At 45.3% G+C, this 16,319-nt stretch overlaps 1 protein-coding gene across 1 annotated transcript in view; it reads right to left on the reverse strand.

Annotated features, from left to right (window-relative positions):
* Positions 1 to 16,000, reverse strand: part of SLC24A3 (solute carrier family 24 member 3) — a gene marked incomplete at both ends in the record, with an annotated part of 474,110 nt that extends 458,110 nt beyond the window's left edge. The window contains one exon of the mRNA XM_079718743.1: positions 15,550 to 16,000. Within this exon, the coding sequence (XP_079574869.1) occupies positions 15,550 to 16,000 (451 nt within the window). The remainder of the gene's footprint in view (positions 1 to 15,549) is intronic.
* Between the last annotated feature and the right edge of the window lie 319 nt (positions 16,001 to 16,319).

The following is a 16,319-nucleotide window of genomic DNA, read 5'->3' on the forward strand; positions in this document are numbered from 1 at the left end:
CTTTATCCATTCATCTGTGGATGGACACTTAGGTTGCTTCCATGTCCTGGCTATTGTAAACAGAGCTGCAGTGAACATTGTAGTGCATGACTCTTTTTGAATTATGGTTTTCTCAGGGTATATGCCCAGTAGTGGGATTGCTGGGTTGTATGGTAGTTCTATTTTTAGTTTTTTAAGGAACCTCCATACTGTTCTCCATAGTGGCTGTATCAATTTACATTCTCACCAACAGTGCAAGAGGTTTCCCTTTTCTCCACACCCTCTCCAGCATTTATTGTTTGTAGATTTTTTAATGATGGCCATTCTGACTGGTGTGAGGTGATACCTCACCATAGTTTTGATTTGCATTTCTCTAATGATAAGTGATGCTGAGCATCCTTTCATGTGTTTGTTGGCAATCTGTATATCTTCTTTGGAGAAATGTCTATTTAGATCTTCTGCCCATTTGTGGATTCGGCTGTTTGTTTTTATGATATTGAGCTGTATGAGCTGCCTGTATATTTTGGAGATTAATCCTTTGTCAGTTGCTTCATTTGAAAATATTTTCTCCCATTCTGAGGGTTGTCTTTTCGGCATGTTTACGGTTTCCTTTGCTGTGCAAAAGCTTTTAAGTTTCATTAGGTCCCATTTGTTTATTTTTGTTTGTATTTCCATTTCTCTAGGTGGGTCAAAAAGGATCTTGCTGTGATGTATGCCATAGAGTGTTCTGCCTATGTTTTCCTCTAAGAGTTTTATAGTGTCTGGCCTTATATTTAGGTCTTTAATCTATTCTGAGCTTATTTTTGTGTATGATGTTAGGGAGCATTCTAATTTCATTCTTTTACATGTAGCTGTCCAGTTATCCCAGCACCACTTATTGAAGAGGCTGTCTTTTCTCCACTGTATATTCTTGCCTCCTTTATCAAAGATAAGGTGACCATATGCGTGTGGGTTTATCTCTGGGCTTTCTATGCTGTTCCATTGATCTATATTTCTGTTTTTGTGCCAGTACCATATTGTCTTGATTACTGTAGCTTTGTAGTATAGTCTGAAGTCAGGGAGCCTGATTCCTCCAGCTCCGTTTTTCTTTCTCAAGATTGTTTTGGCTATTCAGGGTCTTTTGTGTTTCTATACAAATTGTGAAATTGTTTTTTCTAGTTCTGTGAAAAATGCCATTAGTAGTTTGATAGGGATTGCACTGAATCTGTAGATTGCTTTGAGTAGTATAGTCATTTTCACAATGTTGATTCTTCCAATCCAAGAACATGGTATATCTCTCCATCTGTTTGTATCATCTTTATTTTCTTTCATCAGTGTCTTACAGTTTTCTGCATACAGGTCTTTTGTCTCCATAGGTAGCTTTATTCCTAGGTATTTTATTCTTTTTGTTGCAATGATAAATGGGAGTGTTTCCTTAATTTCTCTTTCAGAATTTTCATCATTAGTGTATAGGAATGCAAGAGATTTCTGTGCATTAATTTTGTATCCTGCTACTTTACCAAATTCATTGATTTGTTCTAGTAGTTTTCTGGTAGCATATTTGGGATTCTCTATGTATAGGATCATGTCATCTGCAAACAGTGACAGTTTTACTTCTTCTTTTCTGATTTGAATTCCTTTTATTGCTTTTTCTTCTCTGATTGCCGTGGCTAAAACTTCCAAAACTATGTCAAATAATAGTGGTGATAGTGGGAAACCTTGTTTGTTCCTTATCTTAGTGGAAATGGTTTCAGTTTTTCACCATTGAGAATGATGTTGGCTGTGGGTTTGTCATATATGGCCTTTATTACGTTGAGGTAAGCTCTCTCTATACCTACTTTCTGGAGAGATTTTATCATAAATGGGTATTGAATTTTGCCAAAAGCTTTTTCTGCATCTATTGAGATGATCATATGGTTTTTATCCTTCATTTTGGTAAGATGGTTTATCACACTGATTGATTTGCATATATTGAAGAATCCTTGCATTCCTGGGATAAACCCCACTTGATCATGGTGTACGATCCTTTTAATGTGCTGCTAGATTCTGTCTGCTAGTATTTTGTTGAGGATTTTTGCATCTATGTTCATCAGTGATATTGGTCTGTAGTTTTCTTTTTTTGTGACATCTTTGGTTTTGGTCTCAGGGTGATGGTGGCCTCGTAGAATGAGTTTGGGAGTGTTCCTCCCTCTGCTATATTTTGGAAGAGTTTGAGAAGGGCAGGTGTTCTCTCTTCTCTAAATGTTTGACAGAATTCGCCTGTGAATCCATCTGGCCCTGAACTTCTGTTTGTTGGAAGATTTTTTTTTTTTTTTTTGCGGTACGCGGGCCTCTCACTGTTGTGGCCTCTCCCATTGCGGAGCAAAGGCTCCAGACGCACAGGCTCAGCAGCCATGGCCCATGGACCCAGCCACTCTGAGGCATGTGGGATCGTCCGGACCGGGGCACGAACCCGTGTCCCCTGCATTGGCAGGCGGACTCTCAACCACTGTGCCACCAGGGAAGCCCTGTTGGAAGATTTTTAATCACAGTTTCAATTTCAGTACCTGTGATTGGTCTGTTTATATTTTCTATTTCTTCCTGGTTCAGCCTCAGGAGGTTGTGCTTTTCTAAGAATTTGTCCATGTCATCCAGGTTGTCCATTTTATTGGCATAGAGTTGCTTGTTGTAATCTCTCTGATCCTTTGTATTGCTGCACTGTCAGTTGTTACTTTTTCATTTCTAATTCTTTGAGTTTTCTCCCTTTTTTTCTTGATGAGTCTCGCTAATGGTTTATCAATTTTGTTTTATCTTCTCAAAGAACCAGCTTTTAGTTTTACTGACCTCAGCTATTGTTTCCTTCATTTCTTTTTCATTTCTGATCTGATCTTTATGATTTCTTTCCTTCTGCTAACTCTGGGGGGTTTTTGTTCTTTCTATAATTGTTTTAGGTGTAAGTTAGGTTGTTTATTTGAGATGTTTCTTGTTTCTTGAGGTAGGATTGTATTGCTATAAACTTCCTTCTTAGAACTGCTTTTGCTGCAACCCATAGATTTTGGGTTGTCGTGTTTTCACTGTCATTTGTTTCTAGGTATTTTTTGATTTCCTCTTTGATTTCTTCAGGGATCTCTTCATTATTTAGTAGTGTATTGTTTAGCCTCCATGTGTTTGTATTTTTTACAGATTTTTTTCCTGTAATTGCTATCTAGTCTCATAGCGTTGTGGTCGGAAAAGATACTTCATACGATTTCAATTTTCTTAAATTTACCAAGGCTTGATTTGTAACCCAAGATGTGATCTATCCTGGAGAATTTTCCATGAGCACTTGAGAAGAAAGTGTATTTTGTTCTTTTTGGATGGAATGTCCTATAAAATCAATTAAGTCCATCTTGTTTAATGTATCATTTAAAGCTTCTGTTTCCTTATTGATTTTCATTTTGGCTGATTTGTTCATTGGTGAAAGTGGGGTGTTAAAGTCCCATACTATGATTGTGTTACTGTCGATTTTCCCTTTTATGGCTGTTAGCATTTGCCTTAAGTATCGAGGTGCTCCTATGTTGGGTGCATAAATATTTACAATTGTTATACCTTCTTTTTGTACTGATCCCTTGATCATTATGTAGTATCCTTGTCTCTTGTAATAGTCTTTATTTTAAAGTCTATTTTGTCTGATATGAGAATTGCTACTCCAGCTTTCTTTTGATTTCCATTTGCATGGAATATCTTTTTCCATCCCCTCACTTTCAGTCTGTATGTGTCCCTAGGTCTGAAGTGGGTCTCCTGTAGACAGCATATATACGGGCCTTGTTTCTGTATCCATTCAGCCAGTCTATATCTTTTGGTTGGAGCATTTAATCCATTTACATTTAAGGCAGTTATCGATATGTGTGTTCCTATTACCATTTTCTTAATTGTTTTGTGTTTGTTATTGTAGGTCTTTTCCTTCTCTTGTCCTTCCTGCCTAGAGAAGTGCCTTTAGGATTTGTTGTAAAGCTGGTTTGGTGGTGCTGAATTCTCTTAGCTTTTGCTTGCCGGTAAAGCTTTTGGTTTCTCCGTTGAATCTGAACGAGATCCTTGTGGGGTAGAGTAATCTTGGTTGTAGGTTTTTCCCTTTCATCACTTTAAATATGTCCTGCCACTCCCTTCTGGGTTGCAGAATTTCTGCTGAAAGATCAGCTGTTAACCTTATGGGGATTCCCTTGTATGTTATTTGTTGCTTTTCCCTTGCTGCTTTTAATATTTTTTCTTTGTATTAAATTTTTGATAGCTTGATTTATATGTGTCTTGGCATGTTTTTCCTTGGATTTATCCTGTATGGGACTCTCTGTGCTTCCTGGACTTGATTAACTATTTCCTTTCCCATATTAGGGAAGTTTTCAACTATAATCTCTTCAAATATTTTCTCAGTCCCTTCCTTGCTTTTTCTCTTCTTCTTCTGGGACCCCTATAATTCGAATGTTGGTGCATTTAATGTCGTCCCAGATATCTCTGAGACTGTCCTCAATCCTTTTCATTCTTTTTTCTTTATTCTGCTCTGCAGTAGTTATTTCCACTATTTTATCTTCCAGGTCACTTATCCGTTCTTCTGCCTCAGTTATTCTGCTATTGATCCCTTCTAGAGAATTTTTAATTTCATTTATTGTGTTGTTCATCATTGTTTGCTCTTTAGTTCTTCTAGGTCCTTGTTAAACATTTCTTGTATTTTCTCCATTCTATTTCCAAGATTTTGGATCATCTTTACTATCATTATTCTGAATTCTTTTTCAGTAGACTGCCTATTTCCTCTTCATTTCTTAGGTCTGGTGGGTTTTTATTTTGCTCCTTCACCTGCTGTGTGTTTTTCTGTCTTCTCATTTTGTTTATCTTACTGTGTTTGGGGTCTCCTTTTTGCAGGCTGCAGGTCTGTATTTCCCGTTGTTTTTGGCGTCTGTCCCCAGTGGCTAAGGTTGGTTCAGTGGGTTGTGTAGGCTTCCTGGTGGAGGGGACTAGTGCCTCTGTTCTGGTGGATGAGGCTGGATCTTGTCTTTCTGGTGGGCAGGTCCACGTCTGGTGGTGTGTTTTGGGGGTGTCTGTGGACTTATTATGATTTTAGGCAGCTTCTCTGCTAATAGGTGGGGTTGTGTTCCTGTCTTGCTAGTTGTTTGGCATAGGGTGTCCAGCGCTGTAGCTTGCTGGTCGTTGAGTGGAGCTGGGTCTTAGTGTTGAGATAGAGATCTCTAAGACAGCTTTCACTGTTTGCTATTACATGGGGCCGGGAGGTCTCTGGTGAACCAATGTTCTGATTTTGGCTCTCCCACCTCAGCAGCTCAGGCCGCACACCAGGCTGGAGCTCCAAGACTCTGTCAGCCACATGGCCAGGTACGTGGGGAGTTTCTTGCCTTTTGGGAGGTCTGAGGTCTTCTGCCAGCGTTCAGTAGGTGTTCTTTTTTTTTTTTTTTTTGCGGTATGTGGGCCTCTCACTGTTGTGGCCTCTCCCGTTGCGGAGCACAGGCTCCGGACACACAGGCCCAGCGGCCATGGCTCACGGGCCCAGCCACTCCGCGGCATGTGGGATCTTCCCAGACCGGGGCACGAACCCGTTTCCCCTGCATCGGCAGGCGGACTCTCAACCACTGCGCCACCAGGGAAGCCCCAGTAGGTGTTCTGTAGGAACTATTCCACATGTAGATGTATTTCTGATGTATGTGTGGGGAGAAAGGTGATCTCCACATCTTACTCCTCTGCCATCTTCAATCTCTCCCTTAATTATTAAAGTTATAATTTTCTAATTAGCTTTATTTTTGGAGTAGGTGATAGGAGTTACTTAACATGACTGTTCCTTTTGTACAAAAAGGTACACGAAGTGTGTGTGGTTATAAAAGGGCAACACAAGCCATCCTTGTGATGTTGAGTCAGTCCAATATTTTGACTGGGTTGGTTACAGGAACCTACACAGGTGATAAAACTGGATAGAATGTAATACACACACATGCACGCCTGTGCCCACATGCACTGGAAAAAGAAACGGGAAATCTGAATAAGGTTCATGGGTTGCATCACTGTTGCTACTCTGGTTATGACATTATACTCAAGTTTTGCAAGAATGTTACAGTCGGAGGAAACATACAAGGGATCTCTTTGTATTCTCTCTTACAACTGCAGTGAGCCTACAATTATCCCTATACAAAAAATTCAATTAATAAAAAAGGATACGGTAAAAAACTATGCCTTCCCCTACCCTGACCATTAGCCATCCCAGGAGGCAACAATTCTTACCAGTTTCATGTGCATAGGAGTTAAAAGAAAGAAAAGGAGGGCAGGAAGGGAGGAGGGAAGGGAGGAGGGGAGGGAGGGAGGGAGACTTCAAGCAGCTTGGGATGGTCCTGCAATGTATCAAAATAAATTGTCAGCTCTTTCATACTCACATTGCCCTTGAGTATAGGAGTGTTTCTGCTGAACAACCCACTACATATACACAACCCCCACTTCATCTCCACTGGATTCCCCAAAGTAACCAGGTCTTTGCCCACAGGACAGGGCACTGGGTGACCTTCCTCTGGGAAATCTCACCACCCCATGATAAAGATCTAAAACTAGAGAAAGGAGCATTGCCCAGTGACATGGTCCAGTCAGATCACCTTACAGAGGCACCATCAGCAGACCCTCCTATGTGCATAGTTCCCAATCCTCGTTAATGGCCTCCCTTAAATATGAGTTGAGGCCAAAGATCCCTTGACATAAGAAGAAAGCGCATAATGTGAAAAATAACAACAAACAGACAACAGCAACTTGGAGAAAGAGAGTCCATAAAAAGAAAAGAAAACCTCGAAGACTACTATTAATATACTTTGGGATATAAGAAATTATACTGTATTGATGAGGCAGAACAGGATGGTACTAAAAATAATTTTCAGATGAAAAAGGACCTCTTGGAAGTTAAAAATATGACAGCAGAAATCAAAAGCTCAGCATAAGAATTAGAAGGTATGGCTAAGAAAACCTAAAGAAATTAGAGTAAAAGGATGAGGAAAAAAAAACAGGAGAGAAGAGATAAGAAAATCAGAAGATCAATGCAGGAAGTCAAACACCCAAATAATAGGTAATCCAGAAAGAGTAAAGAGAGAATTTAGGATGGAGGAAATAACAAAAGACAAGTTCCCAGACCTGAAGGACACAAGTTTCCAGATTAAAAGAACCAGGCAAGTGTACCCAGGAAAATGCATGAAAACAGAACCTTAACAGTCATCTAATTGTGATATGACTGAACATCAGGAACAAAGCAAAGAGCACACATGCTTTTAGAGGGGGAAAAAACAGGTTTCATACAAAACAATTAAAAACTAGGACAGCGTCAGGCTTCTCAGAGGCAACACCAGAGGCTGGAAGAGCCATGCCTTCAAAATTCTAAAGAAAATGTGCTCCAACCCAAACCCTTGATGCAGCCTAAAGATCTTCTAAGTGTGGGGATAGAATATATTTTCAAGCCCACAATGTCTCAAACCTTTGTTTTGTTATTTCCACACCCCCTGTCTTAGGAGGCACCATGAGTGTGTGATCCCAAAACTGCATACCAAAAATGAAGGAATAAACCAAGAAAGACACATATGTGAGTTCCAGGAAAATCCCAATGCCCAGGCTACACCCTGGAGCATAACCTCACAATCCCTTGTGGGGTAGGACCCAGACATGAGGTTTACAGTTCCCCAGTGATTACAACAGGCACAGAAGATTGAGACCCACAGAACTAACCAAAGGTACAATTTTCACCCTCATGCATAACCTCACAGACCTTTATCTGTAGCAACTACTTATAATCTTGACTTTCAATCATCAGCTATATTCCACCTAGATGTCCTACCAGTAATCGAAGTCAAAATGTCCAAAAGTGTGTATTTCATGTTCTTTCTTAAAAATGGCACTAATAAAAAAAACTAAAAACAGAGTTACCCTATGATCCAGCAATCCCACTCCTGGGCATATAACTGGAAAAAACTCTAATTCGAAAAGATACACGCACCCCAATGTTCACTGCAGCACTACTCACAATAGCCAAGACATGGAAGCAACCAAAATGTCCATCAACAGATAAACAGATAAAGAAGGTGGTATATATCTACTGTGGAATATTACTCAGCCATAAGAAAGAATGAAATAATGCCATTTGCAGCAACATGGATAGACCTAGAGATTATCATACTAAGTGAAGTAAGCCAAACAGAGAAAGACAAATATCATTTAATATCACTTAGATGTGAAATCTAAAAAAATGATACAAATGAACTTATTTACAAAACAGAAACAGGCTCACAAACACAGAAAACAAACTTATGGTTATCAAAGGGGCAACGGGCTGGGGGAGGGATAAATTAGGAGTATGGGATTAACGGAGACAGACTACTATTTATAAAATAACAAGGTCCTACTGTAATGCACAGGGAATTATATTCAATATCTTGGAATAAACTATAATGGAAAAGAATCTGAAAGAGAATATATAAAAAAATGGCGCTTGTGACTTCCTGATGTCCCCTGTGACACCCCGTTTCTCCTGGTCGCCCATGCCCTTTGTTCTTAGGTCAAAATTCTGCTCAAGAAACCCGTCTGTTACTTCCTGTCCTTCACAAGTTCAGTTTCATGTCACCAGAGTGAAAATGACCTCTGCTCAGGCCAAACAATGCAGAAGCACAAAGAGAAAAATGAAAAGAAAACTACAAAGTTGCAATGTGACATTCCCCTGAACTAGGTCACTGACGAGCTGACTTTATTTGTTCCCCTCTCCCAGAAATGAAGAGTGACTGACAAGCAAAAATAATGGCTGGATCTCACCATTTGAATAAGCAACTTGTACGGGTCTGGACAGCTCCAGAAATGACAAGGGCCCTTCCCCTGTTCCCTGGAACACTCAGCTAATCTCTACGCTCTAGATTCACAGGGTCAGGACCAACCTGCTCCATGGTCACGGACGGGTCCAGGCAAGCTGCATTTCTATCCAAGTCTCAAATACCCCTGCACTGGCATTCTCATCCCACCTCTCCCCTTTCTACACATGGATCTCGTTAAGAGGCTGAGGCTTCATGGAGGGTCTGTGCCTAACACCTGATCAACCCGCTGCAGCCTCCCACCATGCTGGGTACCAATGTATTTACATCTTCACCTGCAGTAAATGAGAGAAGTGGTCTCCCTTGCACCTTTGCCAACACTTCATTTTCATTTTCGCTAGTCTGATATTGAAAAATGATAACCCATAATTTTAAAATTTAGATATCCCTGGTTACTATCAAGGCTGAGGATTTTTACTTGTGTCTCTCGGCCATTTGCAATTTGTTTGGTTGGTTTTGCAAATTCCCTTCCCATTTCTTTTACCTATTTTTCTATAAGTTTGTTTTTGTTTTCCATTCTTCACCAACCTAATTCCTTTATTTTCCAGGTTCCAGCTTCTCCTGATCACCCGCATCTCCTCCATGCCATGTTGTATTTCTCATTTGTATTTCTCATAATTCTTGAAAATTAGTTGTTCAATGCCTCTCTTCCCACTAAAGTCTGAGCATCATGAGGGTACTCTGGGTATCCGTCTGAGACACAGCTGTCACCCCAGCCACATGTTTACTGAATGAAGGAGAGAAGGTCCCTGTATCTTACACCAGTTGGGTCTGGGAAGAAACTGCTGCTGTTAAGGGAGTTTCATAAGGGACCGTTTACAAAGGTGGGGGCAGGGTTGGGAAGACCACTGAGGGAGGGTGAAGCCCCCAGGACTCACAACAATGAAGAGCATCACCAGCCCAGGGATGAGGATGAAGAGAGAACAGCAGGTAGACTGAGTCCTAACAGTAGGAGGAAGTCTGGAAGATGCCATCCAAGTCTGGGAAATCATGACTCCATGGTTTAAACTGCCCAAAGATACCCATCACCGCTTCACTCATAGAAAACCTTCTTCCACTGAATCCTCAATCCTTGAAATTCTCAAATCCCACACAATGACACCATGTTTGAGACCACTGCAAATGAGAAACAAAAACCACTGCCAAATAAGCTCTACAGAAACTGAAGGCAGGAAAAGGCGAGAAAACTCGAATTCCCTTCTTGGCAGGACTACCCATTTGCTCTGCGACTTCAGGGACATTTTCTGAACTCCCCGGACCTTAGTTCCCTCATTATAAAAGTCTGCATACTGTTATTTCCCCCTCTGAAATTATTTTGCTCAAGGAAGAAAAATCTCCTTAAGGAAAAAGAGCGTTGCCAAAATCCTATCCTATCAGCCAACTTCCACCAGGCCTTGGAATCCTTAGCAAATGGCTGGTTTTGCAATTCTTTTGGCTTTGCCAACCCTCCAGGGTAAAAAAAAATCTTCCCACAAGGATTTAAGACTCACAAGGGGAGGAAATCTTTGAGAAAAATCTGGGTTGATGAGCAGCTAAGAAAAGCCAGGAGGAAGGAGACACATCTATATATGTTTAGGCAGAAAATAGAAAAGGTTGAAAAGGAATGTTTTTCTAAAATACTGCTTCTATGAAAGCAACCTTCTGTTACTCCTTTACTCCCGAGTCGACTGAAAAAGGCAGTGTGATTCCCATTTTCTATTCGAGTCCTCCTAGGCTGGGGCTAGGGATGCAGAGGCACGCAGCTCTGATGCAGGCAGGCTTGAATTCAAACCCTGCCAGTTAATGAAGTGGCTCTGATGGAGGCTCTCACCTTTCTCAGCTCAGGGTCAGTCCATGAAAAATGGGTAACAACACTGAATTTGCTGGATTGGAGGCAGAATTAGAAGTCATGAAAATACAGTGTGCCTGTAAGTGGGCCTCTGACACACAGTCGCTAGGTTTTATCACAGGCACTGTCGCTCAGACATCAAAACAGCTTCCGTACTTAACAAATGCCTTTTGAGCATCTACTCTGGGTGGGGTGATGGGGTGACAAAGGTGAGGAAAGGTCACAGGATCCCTGACCTCCTGGAGCTTAGACTCTGGTGAAGAGGAGATGGTACTCAAATCATAACCAAAGAAACACATAATTGCCAACAAAATGCTACAAAGGTAAAACAGAGTGTGTTCAGAGAGTAAACAGACCAGTGGGGGACCTGGTCTAGTCGGGAAGCTCTTGGGCCTGGAAGTGAAGGATGCAGGCTGAACTAGCTGGGGTGGTAACGGTGGGACCAGCAGGCGCTAGAGGTCTAGGGCCAGAAGCGTCCCCCTTCTGAGGAGCAGAAGAAAGGCCCTAGTGGTGATGCACGGATAGGGGAGGGCAGGGCGGGAAGAAACAGCTGGAGAGTCCAGCCAGGCCTCCCAGGAAGCCACAGGAGGGACCGAAAGGTCATGGTCAGGGTCCTCTGAGGGGCGGGAAGCCACAAAGCTAAATGCGAGCTCTGAGCTCTGCAACTGAAATGTGCAGTTCAAATCCCCACTGCAGGGGCTCTTCAAATATCATCTCTGGACCCAACCAGGTAAGGCAAGCAGCATGATTAGACGGTATTTCAATAGAAATTGTATACACACATATACATACACACACACACATATACACACACATATACATACACATATAAACACATACATACACACATACACATGTATATGTGCACACATATACATACATACATACATGCATACACGCACATATACATACACACATAAGCATACGTACACATATACATACACATACATGCACATACACGCATATACATACACACATGTATATATGTGTGTGTGTGTATATATGTATGTATTATTTGCCTCTTACCATCTTGGGGAATGTCTACAATCACTCCCAAGTTATCATCCCTTTAGATCCTGGTTTTCCAAAGATGGCCACAACAGTTATCTCCCATCACATGTGCTCACCTTACTATGTATCCTGACAATCCTCCATGGAGTAAGTGGTGGCATCAATGTCCCCTCCCCTTGAACTCGGGTTGACATCTGTCACTGCCCTAACCAACAGAAAATAGTGGCAGTGGCACTATGCAACACCTGAGGCTGACACATAAAAATGCCAGGCACGTCCACCTTGTTCTCCTGGACCCCAGCTGCCATGCTCTGGGGAAGTTCAGCCAAGGCACGTGGAGAGGCCATACGGAGAGCCCACACGTAGGTGTTCTGGTTGACAACCCAGCTGAGGGCCCAGCCAACAACCCTCATCAACCCCAGACACAGTAGTGATGTTGCCTCCAAACGACTGCGGACCCAGCTGTCAAGTCCCCCAGGCCTTCAGTGTCTCCAGTTGAGGCCCCAGACATCATGGAACAGAGGCAGCCCCACTAGGCCCTGACCAAGTCCCTGACACAAAGTATCCTTGAGTAAAAACATGAAAGAGTCGTTTTACACCACTATTTGGGGGTGATCTGTTATGTAGCAACAGCAACTGAGCCAAAGAGTATCTCAAAGTTTATACGTATATACCTGTGCATGACTGTCCTTCTTCACTATTCACCACCCTAGGGACCTCTGGGAGGGGATGTCTCTAATTACTCCCAAGTTAGGACCTCTGGGCTTTGTCCACACCACTTATGGACAAAGAGGACCAGGTTTCTTACTGCAAAGAAAAATTAAACACTTTTAAACCACTCAAAACATACAAAGTGATCCATTCACACTGCAAAAAAATAAAAGAAAATCGCGTTAGCAAATCTGACACCGTATTTCAACTGGCTCTGAAAACAGATCAAGACCAAGATCTTCATCAACAACAACTAAACAGGACACCGAGGGCTCTTCTTTCCTCCTCCACCACTGGAAGCTCAAGTGTCTGCAGCTTCAAGGAGGCAATGCAGAGAAAGGGGACTTAGCCCAGGGCCTGGCACTTAAGGGCCTGGCACTTAAGAGCCTGTCAAATTCCGGTTAATATTGTTATTGCTTTTGTTGTTGTGAGAATTAACATTTTTCTTGATTCCAGCGCTAATTCTTCCTGACTTAAGCTTAACAGTGCTCCTGTCCCATCTGAGCAGGAAAGAATCTATACTGAGTTTGGTTAGATGTCCTGAAAGGGATCTCCGACTCCATACAATTCGAAATGTTATACAAGATTATATAACATAACTTCCACACATCTCTATTCTGGTTTGGTAAAAGAACTGTCCTTTTTATGTAAAAAAAAGAAAAATCAGTATGTGTTAGAAAAGAGGCTTCTGAGACGTTACACTTAATCACTGCGTGGTTTTCAAGGTGAATAAATAAAAATATCACCTTTGATCATTATGAAGGTACCCCGCTCTGTGGTTATATAAATATTACAAAGCTGCACCCAGATGGCGGCATGAATACCAGGGGACACAGGTGGGATCAAAGAGCCAGGTCACCTCGGCTTGGTTTCTTCCTCTGCTCCCCAACTGCTGTGTGACCTTAAGCGAATCACTTGGCCTCTCCAAGTCACGGTGCCTTTAATACAAGGCTAAATTCCAAACACTTTAACCATACTGAAGGACCCTCAAGTGCAGCATCCCCCAAGTTTCCGGGGTAAAAGTCATTATTCAGATGGTTAAGTATGCTGAATGGCAACCCCTCAAGCAAAATAATCACTTGCAGATTCACACACATTAATTAGTATCTTAAAACATTATCTCGAAAAACCTGGGCCTTGCGAAATCTTGCTGTGCATCGTGTAATGAAATTATCAATATCTAGTGGAAGAAAAGGTGATCTGAGACAGAATTACAACTAGCATGCCATCCGCCGGCTCGATGGCACACGGTCCCCCCACTGACGTTCACTGTTATCTTCAGTTACTGGGCTGGGGGTCTTCTCAAGCGCCACATTTATGGGAGGGGGTGGAGAGGGGTGGAGAAGCAGAAGGAGAATGTGGATGGGGACTCCCTGGCAGTTCAGTGGTTAGAACTCCGTGCTTCCACTGCAGGGGGCACGGGTTCGATCCCTGGTCGGGGAACTAAGATCCCGCATGCTGAGCACATGGTGCGGCCAAGAAAAATAAAATTAAATTTAAAAATAAAAAAAAAAAGAAGAACGTGGATGGAAGGAAGAAGAAGACAGATCAAGGGAAGGTATGGAGGAAAGGGCTGTGCATGAGTCCCTAACAGGAACATTTCTGTCCATCTCCAAATGACATCTAGTCACCAAGTTTCAAGCTTGCAGAGTGTCTGACAACCCCTCCCTCCAAACATCCCAGCTTTCCCAGGGCCCAGGCAGCCCCCTGCCACCGACGGACTTAACCCATCTGGGTCACATCCTCTATCCAGAAAAAATGTCTTTTGTAGCCTTGAAAGTGGTGGAACTCGATGGCTCAGAGAACCCCAACCTGCAGGAAAATGGCCGGCATGTAAGTGACTTGGAACTCCCCTTTCCAAAGGTGGCATGAAATACGGACTGGCTTTGCACTCATCAAAACTGAGAAGATGAAAAGGGGGTTAATGAAAACCCCCTTTGTGAAGCGGCCAGGAACTGCTCTTGGCAGGTCAGACTGCCCTTGGAGAGGTCGAGCCTCCCTCACCCGGCACGGTCACCTTCCTGGTGTCAGTCCTCATGGCCAGAGATTCTGGGATCCAGGAGAAGTGGAGAGAACCCGGGAGTCTCAAAGGCTCCACTGAAGACCAGGACGGGCTCTCTCCTTTTACCATATATGCTGAAGTCTGCTAAGACCTGGACCAAGACCGACCATCTGCTTTCCCCACCAGGCACGAGACAGTCAACTGGGGGAGGTCCTTTTTTTAATTGACAGCACCCTTAAAAATATTTGACCATCACTATCCAAATGCCTTCATTCTGCACTTCAGGACACCTTGTATTGGAGCTCTGTCTATCTTAACACCAAAGCCTGTATCTGGAACTGCTTTTCCTCACGACCATTTCCATGGCTGTTTTCCCAGGAACCGTGCCACTTGAATGGCCGGGACATAAAACCGTTTTACAACAGTAATTCTTCCAAGACCTTCCTCTGTTTCTTTGACATCTGCACACCCAGGGTCCAAACTCTTTACCGTGGACAACTGTTCTGAGCACATTCCTCCACCAGGTCTATTTCAGCTCAAGAAAGGCCAAGGACAAAAATAAGACAAAAGTTGTGGGTAAAGGGGGCTCCCACCGCAGGGCACCCTGAAAGCAGTGAACAGAATGAGGGACAGTCCAGCCTAATGGCCTCTTCCCCGGATGCAAGTCCACAAAAGGGGTCTGCCCAGCGAGTGGCCAATGAAAGAGAACCGGTCCCAAACCCTAGCCGGGGGCCAGCACTTTTTTCCTATCAGGAGTTCCCGGCACCTGTTCTGGAAAGGCGGGGATGGAGCTTCCTACCCGGTCCATCCCGCCTGAGAGGTTTTGAGAACTGTATGCTCACCAGTCAACCAGCCCTCCCTCCACAAGCCAAGGAGTGCACAGGTGGTCACGCGCACTGGGGCCCAAAGCTCACCAGGACAACTTTAATGGCCACGGGGCACTCGTTTAGGGGAACCGCCGCCGCCGCCGCCCCCAGTCCCTCCAGCTCGTGGCAGGAGCCGGGAGGCACAGGTGAGGGTTCCCAGGGCAGCTAGGCGCCCAGCGTGACTGCCGCGGCCCCACCGCGTGGTCCTCGCCTCCGGGGCCCCCTCCGAGGGGCAGGGGGCGTCCTCGGCCCGGCAACCCCGCCCGCCGGCCCGGCCGGGAAGCCCGGCACCACCGGAGCCGCAGCGCCCACTCGGGGCGGGCGGCGAGCACTCACCGTCGTGGTCCTGCATGCTCGACAGCGACCAGAGCAGCAGCGCCACCAGGGCTAGGAAGCCTATCTGGCTCAGCAGAAGGTCCCTCCGGCGGCTCCGGCGACGCTCGCGCTCCTCCTCGTCGGGCGACGGCATCCTCTTCGGGCGGCAGGGCAGCGGCCCCGGCTGGGGCCCCGGCGGGCGGCGGCCGCTCCGGTCGCGGGCGGCCGCGGCGGGCACGGCGGCTGGAGGCAGCTCCGCGCTCGGCGGCGGCGGCGGCGCGTCCTCGCTGCGCTCCCGCCCGGCGGCCGCCGCCTCCTCTTCTTCCTCCTCGCGGCCGCCGCGGGTCTCCCGGTCTTCGTCCTCGTCGTCGCTGTCGCTCAGTCCCTCCTCTTCCTCCTCCTCCTCCTCGTCGCCGCCGGCCCGCGCCGCAGCCTCCCGGCGCTCGGGGTCCCCGTCCTCCTCGCGCTCCATGGCTCCCACGCTCGGCGTCCGCGCTCGGCCTCGGGCGGCGGCGCGGCGGGGGCGGCGGGGGCGGCCGGGAGGCGGGGGCGGCGGCAGCCGAGGAGGAGGAGCGGGGAGGACCGGCGGGAGGAGGACCCGCCGCGGGCCAACGCGGCCGGCGGGCGAGGCCACCGGGGCTGCTCCGGCCTCGCGGGCTGCGGGAGCGCGTCGCGGGGCCGCCCGCCTACTCCATGGTCCGCGCGCGGGGCCGGGGCCGAGCGGGGCCGAGCGCGCCGGGAGCTCGGGGCAAGGCGGTAGCCTGCGGCGACGCGGCGGCTCGGGCTCGGGC

Source organism: Hyperoodon ampullatus, assembly GCF_949752795.1.
Source record: "Hyperoodon ampullatus genome assembly, chromosome: 14".
NCBI classification, from domain to species: domain Eukaryota; kingdom Metazoa; phylum Chordata; class Mammalia; order Artiodactyla; family Ziphiidae; genus Hyperoodon; species Hyperoodon ampullatus.